Source organism: Photinus pyralis, unplaced genomic scaffold (genome assembly GCF_008802855.1).
Source record: "Photinus pyralis isolate 1611_PpyrPB1 unplaced genomic scaffold, Ppyr1.3 Ppyr1.4_LG2, whole genome shotgun sequence".
Classification (NCBI taxonomy): Eukaryota; Metazoa; Arthropoda; class Insecta; order Coleoptera; family Lampyridae; genus Photinus; species Photinus pyralis.
Window position 1 is genome coordinate 47,102,404 of NW_022170403.1, and position 12,560 is coordinate 47,114,963.

Below are 12,560 nucleotides of genomic sequence, written 5' to 3' on the forward strand. Positions count from 1 at the left end.
AGTAGGTTAACTTTTGGGTTGGGGCTGTAAAACTCAAACTGTAATTGTATTTTCTTTGATTAGGATGAAAATAAAACATCCTTTAAGTATCCTGATGGAGAGAGGATTCAAGCTCAAGTAGTGTTCAACGATACACAGACCCTTGGAAAAGTAGAGCTATGTAAAAAAAATGCATGTTCAACGACTATTTTGGTTGTAGTATGATTTTGGTGTGATGTGTTCTTGTTTTTTGTAAAACGTTTTTTTGAAAAATTTTGTGATTTTGACAAGAGAAAAAATAAAACGATTTTGAATTTAATTGGTAACAGAACTCATTAGATAAAGAATTGATTACTCACCTATTATTTTGGGTAAAAGAGACCACTATGTATAGTTTTAAAAAAATTGCGCGAGGTTTTTTTTATGTTTTCGTTAAATAGTTGGGGGGGGGGGGGTGCGTATAATAGATGGCCATAAGGAACTAAAAGAAGCTAAAACAGATGCAAGAAGCAACAAACTAACAAGAAAGAGCGGGTCAGAGGAGAAGACAAAAAATCAACTGGAAAAAATAGTGTAGGTAACCTTGCGTGACCAAAATTTCTACTGTGAAATAGTTCAAAAACTAGAAGATGAAGTGTTTCTTAGTTAATGTGTTCTAGAAACAAAATGGAAGTAGCGAAATCCTCCGCAGGGAACTGCTAATCCTAAAGCTGTGGGGACAGTCGGTTTTTCATTATGCTCCAGGTTATGTCCAAAATACTTTATAATATATCTGGACAATACGCATTCTAGGTACTATCTCCAGAGTTATTTTTTAAATCTACTTTGTTAGTTTACCTACTAACCAATCACTTATTTTTAAAGTACGTCACATTCTTTTACTAATACCATTATTTTTATAGTAAAAAATTAACCACTTTAACTAGTCGCCACTTTAATAATTTACTTACTTTACACTTTTATGGAATCGTATTTAGCACCCTTCCTTTGTTATTATTTTTGTTACTTAAATTTCAATTTGCAATTTGCTTGTAATACTTTCTGTAGCCTTTTGTTGAGGTGATATAGGTGTACAGCTACAGACGGACAGTTCGTTAATATAGCTGATAAATTAAATCCATGGCAAATTGATTACTTATTGAGTTGACAAAAAGTACGTTTCAGGGGACTGACTACTCCAATATAATTCGTCCCCACAAATTTGGGGATATCACCTCTTAACAGCTATTGTTTGAGTACACTTGAATTGAAGTTGGAAGATAAATTTTTTCTAGTGGACCAAACGCTTTGGCAAAAAAATTAATAAATTCAAATAATTGTATCACGAAAATCTATTAAGGATATTGATATCGATATCTGATTTTGTGGGATGCTAATGCCGAAAGTGATGTTTGCTAATTGCTAATAAGAAGATCTTTCTATTCAAAAATGCAATAACGTAAAATTGGCAACTGAAATAATAGAATAACAGTGTGCATGCTAAATTTATGTAAAACTTCACCCTCCTCTGCGCGAATTAAAGGCTCTTAATATTCAGCACGAAATCGGCTCAGAACAAAAGCATTTAAAAATGACGATGTTCGCATCTACTCATTGCAGTAGGAACCCAATAATCGAAATCAGCAGAACACTTACCTTGCAACTAAATTCGAGACATCAAAATGAACACTATTTTAACTTCCAAACTTTCAACTTTCATACTTTTGATAAGTATACTTGAATTTACATAATAATCTACTGTTCAAGGGGAAAATACCCTCAAGCTTCTTAATAAAGTTGCTAAAACATTCGCTAAGCTTTCAGCTTCAGATGCTAAATGCTCTTCAATTGTAGCTTGCGAACTTCGATCTATATTGGACGTTAATAAATGTCGGAATGCTGCCGTAACATCGTGCACTTTTATGATTAGGTTTCGCGTCTGTAAAGGTGCCGTTGTGTGATTCGCCAAATCTTGACAAAGTTCAGTCAGTCTCCTTAGTATCGTTAAACAAATGGCTAAATTCTCGGGTAAATCGGGTAGTGTGGTGTCGGACATGGCAATTACTAGCATCTTACTTGACGTTACTAGTTGAAGAGACTGTGATGTTAATTCGTCTTTCGCGATCTACACAGGCCCACCTTAATGAATAGCCCCACAAAGATTTTTACTCACCTGAAATTTTTCTTCACTCATAAGACTACCTCCTCCGTGTACCTGAGCGGCGTTACACTGAGCGGCAACTTGATCGAGCCGTATCAGCAAACTGCCCATGGCCGCATCCGTCTTTGTAAGCAAATTTTCTCGTGTCGAAATACATCCGTTTTTGACACAAACTCCACCATTTCGCTGTATCGATTCGTCCGCAGTTTTCGTCCAACTCCTATCACTGCTGGCAGACTCAGAGTAGCTACGTATATGCGCATGGCCATTCGATTGACGAGACGAAGGTGACTCCTGGGAAAAACTGCGGTTCTTTTGTGTTTTAGGTGAATCTGGACATTCGACTGGTACCATTGATAGTTGTGCTCCTCTGCCTAAATGTGGCGATGTTGGTGTACTAATCGCCGTTGAAACCGAGTTTAATTTTCGATCGTCCGAAATGCCAAAACCAGATTCGATCGCGTTGTAAACGTTCCTATTCCTCTGTAAATGGGGCGAACCGATACACGCTGTGCGAGACTCTGTGCTATTTTTTGGTTGCGGATTGCTGTTCTTACGTCTTAAGACCTCTAACGGAGGCACGGGAGGTAGTGGAGGTTTCTTTGGTGGTAAATACAGGTGGGAAGGTGCGTGCGAGTTCAATTCGCCCCGTGGAGGCAACGTTGGTGGTGGTTCTGCTTGTAAATTGTGATGCGCGATATTGTTTGTTAGCGAATACGATCGTTGGCGCTCTTGACTCAGAGTTTTTGGTGGGCGTTCTGGTGGCTTCTGATCGGATGACCTTCGCGGAGGTGGGCATAACGCATTTGAACTGTCCCAATGCTCTTTGTTCGATTTTTCCACCTTGCCCTTCGCACAGCAGGAAAATGCCCCCTTCCTTTCAACCGTTGCGTATTCTATTATGTTAGATTTAACGCTTCCATTGCTATTTCTTCTCATAAGGCTTCCGTTTGTGTGTTGATATTCTGTGCGTTTATGCACATCTTCTTGTTTAGAAACACTTGTTGGAATATGATTTGGAAGCGACAAGTTCTCGAAACTTCGTCTAAGAGCAGGAGGTGGTGGAATTATGAAAGACATTATCTCCTCAGGCGTCAGCTCTACTGCCGGCGTAACTTTCTGAATGGGTGGAGGAACCGTGACGCTGGCCAAAAATTCTTCCAAGTCAATATTGTCGCTTAAAATGTTTCGGTCGATAATTTTCAAGTTTTCAACCGAATCGGCAAATTTGCTCGGAGGATTATTGATTGGTGTTGGTAAGGCACAATCCAATTCATCAGGTGTTACTGGGGGAGGTATTAAAGTTAAATCTATAATATCTGGATCAAAATCGTAGTAGAGATTTGTTAAACTATCTAAATCGGAATTGTTGCAACTGTCTTTTAACCTTTCCAAGTATGCCTTTAAATCCTCTTCTTTAGAACCCGCATTATCTGGACTACGTAATCCGAAGCTTACTCTACTCTTACTAAAATTGTCACCTAGTTTATTTATCCTATGCTTTGGCGAATTGTGTGGCGTGCACACTGAGTCGTTATCACTTTCTGAATGGTTGTTTTCGCTACGTAAAATTTCAATGGTAGTATTTGTATATGAGTGTTTCGTCTCATCCGAGTACTTACGACCTTGCGTTAACAGCAGCAAAGAGTCACTGTGTTTTAATTTTCCGGGTGCGTCGTCAGCAAACTGGCTTTCAGAGTCGCTCTCGATATCGACACTCGTTTCTTGCCACTCTGTAGAAGCATGCCTGTTAAACTCCTCTTGCTCATTTAAATATTTTTCAGAATTCTCAACTAACTGATGCATCTCTTGCACTCGTCTCAATACATCATCACTTTGCGAAGTTTCTAAAATCTCCATGGAAGCAACTCTCTCCAAGTCATATGAATTTGACTTACTATCACAAAATCGGAAATGATTCCTAATTTGATTATTCCTATTGTTTGTCATTGAACTATTCATATTACTATCTAAACTGAATCCGGGCATGAAGGGCGGCTTGCTCTGCCTTCCCACAGTGTTGTACAAACCGTTGGTCTTGTGGTTGATGCCTTGATAAGCGGGATGAACCGCGAAGCAGATACTACGCACCTGGCTTTGACTAATATAGCTCCATTTTTCCGGCACCACTCTATGTTGCGACAAATATGGCGGGGCCAAATCTTCTAGAGGAGGCGATTCTTCCTGATCCACTGGCAGATTTTGACCTGTAGCTAACTTAAAGTAACCGCTTAATACTAAAACGAGCTCAGAAGCGTCTCTTTCTTCCAACGTTATTGTAATTATTCTCTCATTATGTAATTTGATTAATACTGCTCGGCTTAACTCATCCTCATTTCTTACTTCTACTCGTCTAATATCTTCTAAATTGGCGATCGGTAGGGGCTAAACAAAAGACGTTAATGTTTACGCTTATATTTCTAAACGGCAGCTTACCACAGAGTTCCTGGTACCAATTATTTGGCTTAATCCAAATTTGGGACTAACTAGTATGACTCGTTCCATTGCATCTGCCCGGGGACCGGCAGAGAAACATTTGGCACCGTAACTTGGTAGTTGACTAATAAGATCCAAATAATGTATTTTAACTTGGAGGGCAGTTAATTGTTTACCAGGACCGGCCATACTGGCGTGCAATTTGAAAAAGTGCGACAAGACTTTGTGTATTTCCTTACGTTTCATATTTTCTAAAAGTGAAGCAGGCACAAAACGTTCCAAACCAAAGTCTCTTCTACAAGTCACAGATCAAAATAAAATTGGGTGATCGAAATGTACTTACTCAACAGTCTTAACGGTAAGTTTGGCAGCAGAGATGTTGTTTGATAGTGCGTGTTGGTAGATTTGTAATGCAGCTAGACGTAAGGCAGTATCGTATTGTAATTCCGGTGCGAATCTTTCTTGTGTTACGTCATTACAACACTGTGTGTATAAATAGTCGAGAGCTGCAAGATCTCTTTGTGCAAGGGCTGCTGCCGAAGAAGGCACAAAAGCCACTCGAAATAAACACCGTAATTTATGTGCACCCGGTTTTGATGCTATCTAAAGGAGGAATGGAAACGTTTACAATTATGATCTATTAAAACTTACCCTAGCTAAAGTATCTGTGGGATCCAACAACGTTAACTTATTACGCTTCAACGATTTGATGTGCTCAACAACAAGACTGAAATGCTCCGTAGCTTGCAGGCATAGCTTTGTTTGCAGCGATGTTACAACGTCATGCACCGTCGTCCATGCGTCGTATTTAAATGATTTTGTTTGACCGTTTTCTAAAAACACTTTGAGAACATTTGCCATCGGAGGCACGCAAACGTCACCCAGAGAAAACGCGGACGGCTATACAAACGAATCGTTAATAATACTTCTTAACTTAGGTACTTTCACTTACTGGAAACAGCGGGGCACCATTCACGCATACACTTTCTGCAAAACGAACCCTTGATGGTTTACTTCGAAGTCTCGCCCTTTTGCTAGCTGATAAGAATGTGGACTTGCGAGCACCGCTTTTTTGCATAGGCTGGCACACAATTAGACATACGGTTGTTGCACACGCTCTCACTAAAGCAATTACATGTTCTCTTGGCGCATCCTTTACATCTTCGCCGTTTACCGCAAGAATTTGGTCCCCAGGGAGAAGCTGTAAAAAAGATTTCATTATAGGACAACGCGTTCATTCCAATCGCAGATTTATGGTGGCATTATAAGGCGATGTTGGGTTAAAATTTGGTTGTATTTCAGATTGGACATTCGACTATTTCAGTTTAATCCGAAGTCAATTTTGTGTTTTTGTCAGAATTATCAGTTGTTAACTTTGTTTAAGTAATCACAGGAGTAATCACCTTGTATTTTATTTATTTGGTCAATTTCATTACGTGTTAAAAGACTAGATTTAAATATCTGGAAATAGTTGCGTAGGATTTGTAAAAGTTTATCTTCGGTCGTAGATAAAAAGTTTTGTTATCGCGGCGTAAGCTAATTAGTTTCAGGTGCAATTACCGTTCAAGTGGAGGTGGCAGTCGAAAAGAACGGGAAATTGTTTTAAATAGAAGAGGCGGAGGCTTGTTTGGTTTGATACCATTTGAAACCTAGCCGTTTATTGTTTTGTGCGTATTTGGCCGTTTGTCGTTATCGAAGCTTTCTGAAAAGTGAGTTCGTCTTGCCAGTTGAGAAGTTTTTGTAAAAGAAAATCAGTTGAGCGCTCTAAGCTGGGCCGGATTTAACATGCGGCCATGTAGGCCCGGGCCCATAGCGGCAAGTATTTAAGGGCTCCAAAAAACCAAATTTGGGTAATAATTCCATAGTATTAGCGTGGAAAAATAACATAACCTCTTAAGAAACTGAAGTCGGAATGTTACGCATACTCTTACCAACTTAAAAGTAATCATGAAATATGGAGTAACATTTCGACGAAATTTGAGATTGTAGAAAATTTAGGGCTTTTCCCGCAAATTTTGTTGTTGAAAACGCTTAATAAAGGTGCCCGCAAGGGCCTCTAGCCGCCACGTAACCGTTAGATTCTCTGAATTCTTTGAAACACTATTTAGTGGTTACATTTACGTTTATATATTGGATTTCATTGTTTAAACTGTAAAATAAACTTAAAATATCTTATTTGAAATTAGTGTCTTTTATTATTTTGGAAAACTTTCTGAATTTCACATTGCAAATATTAAGTAATAATGTATATTCTAAAATGATGTAATGATGCGGAAATATTAAAAAAAAGAAGTACATTTGTCTAAAAAAAAGTTATTTGTTTGTAATTCAAACTACAGATATTATACTTTGTTTGAATAACACTTTATAGTTAATGTTTTTCCTACCAATTAAATCAATCTGAGCAAATGAAGAGCAAGTAAATCGTATTACGTTTTCTGTAAAGAGTAAAAAATAATTTTGGTTGGGGTATAACATGTTTTTAATTGGTTGGGGGGAGGGGGGGGGGCGACAAATTGCGACGGGCCCATAGGTGCAAAATATGTACATCCGGCCCTGACTCTAAGACATTTTTATACATCATTAAAAGTGAATGTATAAGTCGTTCACGAAGAAGTTTATTGGGCTTCATTAAGCACAAACTAACCATTTGCAGATGTATCAAATGTATTCGGCATCAATCAATCAAATAAGTTGAAAGAAATATAGGCACTCAGGGTCAGAAGACAAATACCACAACAAGGCATCGATAGAAACATCATCATATGCTTTAAAATGTGTCGAATTCTTTAGTATGTATGTAACTTCAAAGTGTGACAAAACAAGAGGTGAACATGCGCGGATATTTTTTGTAATAAATTTACACCCGTAAAGTCTTGTGTAACGAAAGCCCTTTCATGGGGAGTATTTTTTCAATTTTTTGTAAGGTTGCGAATTGAATATATTTAAGGTAGATCGGTTTTAGGTGTTGAAGTATACAAGGTGCTTCCATTATAGAGCTGTTTGTTCCAAAATGTTATTATTTTAAAATTTTTAATAGTCAATGGGTTCTTAAGAATCTGTATCTATATTTTACGGGTTATTGGTTTACGGATGCCTCGTGAACGATTAAACGCCAGTTTGGCGGGTGGTAATACAATCTAAACCAAAATAGTTAAATCAGGATTACAGCATGATGTGGTCTTAGTCGAATTAAGCGTTCACGAAGAAGTTTATTGGGCTTCATTAAGCACAAACTAACCATTTGCAGATGCATCAAATTTATTCGGCATCAATCAATCAAATAAGCTGAAAGAAATATAGGCACTCAGGGTCAGAAGACAAATACCACAACAAGCCATCGATAGAAACATCATCATATGCTTTAAAATGTGTCGAATTCTTTAGTATGTATGTAACTTCAAACTGTGACAAAACAAGAGGTGAACATGCGCGGAAGCACTAGGTTGTAGTGTTAAAAACGGCCGTGGGCTTTGAATGTTGGCACGCGTGTGATTTGTTGAGATAGACGACGCCGATTGGTTAGCGATTAAAGATGGTCGATTGAACTAATTAGCGTCATTTGGGGCGTGCGGAAAATAATTAAACGGAAGTAGGGACTAAGACGAGATGGTCTGGAGCCTAGTGCGTGGTCCAAAATAAAAATTCTTCTCTTCGAAACGTTTTAAGGTAAATTTAATTAATGAGGTTTCTAACTGGATTGACAGAATGGAAAAGAGTTGGTTAAAACGGGGTTGTAATCACCTTCGTTTTTGTTAAATCCAGGGGATGATAATTGAAGCAACGAAGCAACCATTTCTAGTTTGAAAAGAAAGAGATGTATTTGGCTGAAGACAGTATTTAGTTGAGCTAGCCGTGGATACATTTGGGCAAAAAAGTGTTCGCCCAGATAGGGGAAGTGCAAGTTGCAAACCATTTACTGCGGTATCAATGGAAGAAATTAAAGCTAAGATCGATATAAACATAAAAGCTAAAATGGTACTTTCAAATCTATTTAGCTCAGTCAGTGCATGACTGGCCTTTCAAAGCTATATTGAGGGTTTAATTTTTGCATTTTCCTTGGACCGAATTTTGAGAGTCTGTCGGCGTAATGAACTTACTATGACGACGTGTGCAATATTTAGATTTAGTTACAGTGAAGTACAATCAAAGACAAAGTTTGTTGTTTCAAAGGGAGGTTTTCCTATAATAGTAATTGTGCCTTCAAATTACATGTTTACTCCAATAAACACTTACGAAGTGTACAGAAAGGCTTTACTCTCCTTAACTACTGTCGTAGTTTGTGCTTTTCGTTCGTTAGTTGATTTTAGCTTTACATACGCGAAATTATTACATATAATATGCTGATGGCTAAGTAGGTATATGTATAAAAATGCGCTAAAAAGTCAACTAATGCTTAAAAATTGAGAAGAACGTCTTGAAGGAGTGCTATCCGAAGTGCGCTCTTTAAATATTTAATGAGAACGCTGTAGTAAATGCCATATGCCCCCAGGCATTGAAATAATTATGCATAATGAACTTTTAAGAAAGATTCATAAGAATATTCCTTTTATGAAATGTGCAATTGCCCCAAGAACCTTGTCATCTACCTCCATCTTTTATAACTTTGCTCGTCCAATTTGCTAGTTAGTAGGTATCATAAATGATTCTCCACAAAAGTAAGTTAACTGGTATCATCAATTGCCACTGTTCGTTGAGCGGAATAAGATCAAACGGGTCCAAAGCTATACAGGTGCACGCGTCGCGTCGGGCGTCGTCGTTCAAAATAATGAGATATTCAATTACCTTATCGACGCTTGGACCACCTTCCGTGACGAAACGCACAACGACGGGCTTTTCCGATCCCGCCACAAAACCAAATCCCATTATTGTCGATCGCTCGAGGGTGACGGAACGGGGCTCTGGAATCGCTATCGGCTCCATATTTCTCACTGATGGATTTTCGTAAGTCGTCGTTTTGTTCACATGACTGAAACAATTATTGTAATTTAATTTTGCATGTTGTAATGCTGCGAAAGTATAAGATATTATATCAACTGTATTGGCAATTCACGTCATACTATACAGACAGGACGCGCAGAAATATGTAAAACAGGAGAAGCCAGTAATGAGAGTACTTATTCTACGTCGTAGAATGTATAAATTTCCAATTAATTTTGACCATTGTCTGATATGCAGGGTGAGTTGAGTGTAGACGTCGAAAACTAGCAGAGACGGTTAGGGGATAATTTGCAGTTTTACGAGCTCACGTGAATGCCCTTTATGGCTAACTAGATAAAACGTAAGAATGCTTCTTTCGGTACGTTTGGTAAGTCATTTATTGACTTTAGAAAAAAATTACAAAAGAAAAAGGAACAGCTACAATTTTGAGTAAGAACAAAGGAAAACTGATTTTTCTAATGGAAACCGTAGTGTTTTGGGTCATTACTCAAACTCGAAACCGCCTGGAACTAAAGCTTCGACGTGTTCGTTAGTGAGAACCAAGTGAGTTAACGTTTGTGGGGTTTTTACACGTATTTATGGAAGCTCTTCATTTCCAAAAACTGTTTCCTGAAAAAGTGTAGAAGGGCCACATGCAGTTATGGACGGATGTTACAATTTATTTCTTCTCCTCCTTTCTCTGGTGATTCTTCACACAACTAACTTCACTAACTAACGAATGCTGCTGTCCCACTATTTGCACTCATATTTATAGGTATCATCTTAGTAAAATATCACTCAATAAATTTTTGTTTTACAACAATGACCCGCTTCATTTATCACATCCCGAATATACACACGTACTGCAGTATAAATATTAATTTACTCTATTTACATCTGAAATAAAATTGTATTTCTAACCGAGATTGTTACTTTATATTGCTAATTCCCTTTTAGCTTCCTTGCGGTTAAATAAAGAAAACCAGTTTTGGTTATGAATAAATAGATATACCCGACGTGACAAAAGTTAGATTTATTCTCGCACTTTATATGCTACGCTATCACTCCCTCTCTTTTTTCAGATTATTGACAGAGAGCGTCCTTCTGAATTCAGACGGCCGAGACCAAGATTCAAAGGTAATATTTTTTTCGTCGTATCTCCGTGAGGTAACCGGCCCGTGTGGCACATTGGAGTTGAAGCTCAACTGCTGTACTAAGGGTCCCTGGTCCGGGTTCGGGCATAGACATTTGTAAATGTAAATGTGGGTCGGTTTGATAGAAACCCCGGCCACTTAAAAATAAAGACTAAAAATAAATAAATAACATTTGTGCACAAAGGCTTACGATACAGTCGAATTGTAATTCATATATTTTGTGTGATAGTCATTTAAACAATTTTAATTCCGCTACTTCTGCGGAAGTATATTTTGATAATAATTCTCTGACGATTTGATTCCCTTTTGTAAAGTATTTTTGAATTTAAATGTTAATTTTGAGTAAGACTCATATATTTCAACATCTTTTGTAAATCGACCGAGATCTCGGCAACAGAATATGATAGAACTTTCGGGTTTTCGGCATTATATTCGTACTATTGTGTTATTCCTGCATCGATTAGTCTGACAGATGAAATCTATTCCCGAAGTTGATAATTTATGAATCTCCTTTAAGTGTGTAAAATTAACGAAATAGAATATTATAGTGTGTGTATGAATGTCGTCGTGAAACCAAATTTTTCAAATTGAAAAATTGGACGGTAAATAGAACATTGCCCATTGGAAATTTGCTTTACAGGTATATTTGGAGCACGAAGATCTGTTTAATAACAATAAGCCATTTATTGGACATACTTCGATCTCGATAATATAATAATAAAAAAATAAAACAAATAATTTAAAAAAAGTAGTGTCCAAAGGGACGAAGTTCAGTCTTGCCAAATTTAAACGACTGTTACTAATTAGGAAATGGCGTACACGAAATTTAGAATGATCAAAAGCAATCAGGTAGCACTTCGCAATATTGTATGAAAAAGATCGCTTGTATAGCTGCGACTTGGTTACGTATACCAAGTAAATTTGTATTTCTTAAACAAAAATCATGAATTTGTGATGAAAACGGTATTTTATTAAATATTACTTATAGAGATACGAGGGAGTTTTGGTAGTAATTGTCTTGTGATATAAACAAGTTGATGTAATAAATAATTAGACTATAGTAGTAAACACATAAACATGTTACATGCTCAACCAATTTATTGCCAACTTGTACTCAATTGATTCATACTTAACAATGCCAAAAATTAATCGTAAACAAGGATTTTGTATTTTTTGAATTCTTTTTTCGGTAGCACTATCAAGACGGTGCCCATACACAGAATCACAAAAATTAAATTGGGACAGGACTAACGAATCACAAAAATGCATTTCAGTTCTACTATTTAAAAAATGTCTTTGGTTATAAATTAGTTTAAGATTGCATATAGTTTTTCATATGCATGAAGAAATGTGATCCCAAAAACCTTAACTTAGAGTCAATCAATTCAAGATTTTTAGCGACATCTGATATATCAATAATCAATATTGACACCTTTGACAACAATTGCGGTTGAAATACAACTTGCGACTGCTTATTTAATTTTGTCTTTCCCAAAAAGTAAGATCGCTTATTCTGACAGATGAAATCTATTCCCGTGTTGTTAGGATTGATATTTAAATCCATGCGATTTGGAAAATTCAACGAGTGCAGTGCCAATATCATTTGCGGGAAAATTGAAGTTGGAATTTTACGCATACCCTTACCAACTTAAAAGTAATCATGAAATATGGAGTAACATCACCTCACATTTGAGCGAAATTATGCGAACTTTGTATTAAGATTGTGGAAAATTTGGGGCTTCTTCCGCAAATTGTGTTGTTGAAAACACTTAATTTTTATCAATTTCATGATCGTACCTGGGGGGCTTAATAACGTCACGTAACCGTTAGATTCTCTAAATTCTCTGAAATACGATTCAGTGGTTATACATATTTGTACGAGTATATTGGATTTCATTGTTTAAACTGTAAAATAAACTTGGAATTCATTA

The 12,560-nt window shown here is 37.1% G+C and overlaps 2 protein-coding genes across 3 annotated transcripts in view; both read right to left on the minus strand.

The window, feature by feature from the left end:
• LOC116162913 (homeobox protein SIX3-like) overlaps nt 1–12,560 on the minus strand; it is a 340,946-nt gene that overhangs the window by 165,643 nt on the left and 162,743 nt on the right. The gene's annotated exons all lie outside the window — the stretch shown is intronic.
• Nucleotides 417–9,528, minus strand: LOC116162910. Of its 2 annotated transcripts, XM_031476676.1 has the most exons (8): nt 9,341–9,528; nt 5,508–5,756; nt 5,207–5,455; nt 4,899–5,158; nt 4,556–4,850; nt 4,018–4,504; nt 2,132–3,966; nt 417–2,083 (listed from the first exon to the last, which is right to left on the minus strand). In XM_031476676.1, exons 1-8 carry the CDS (start codon nt 9,476–9,478, stop codon nt 1,721–1,723), a joined length of 3,876 nt encoding a protein of 1,291 aa, XP_031332536.1. In that variant the 5' UTR covers nt 9,479–9,528; the 3' UTR covers nt 417–1,720. The 2 variants fall into 2 exon arrangements, with proteins under 2 accessions (XP_031332536.1, XP_031332535.1); XM_031476675.1 differs by having other exon boundaries at nt 2,132–4,504.

Bases quoted from the DNA above. Each gene is read 5' to 3' on its own strand.
- LOC116162910 (XM_031476675.1), bottom strand. From the start codon at position 9,478: ATGGAGCCGATAGCGATTCCAGAGCCCCGTTCCGTCACCCTCGAGCGA. The intron at 4,505-4,555 runs GTAAGCTGCCGT...TCTTTTGTTTAG, and splicing joins TTGGTACCAGGAACTCTGTG to CCCCTACCGATCGCCAATTT. The intron at 2,084-2,131 runs GTGAGTAAAAAT...GGGCCTGTGTAG, and splicing joins TGAGTGAAGAAAAATTTCAG to ATCGCGAAAGACGAATTAAC.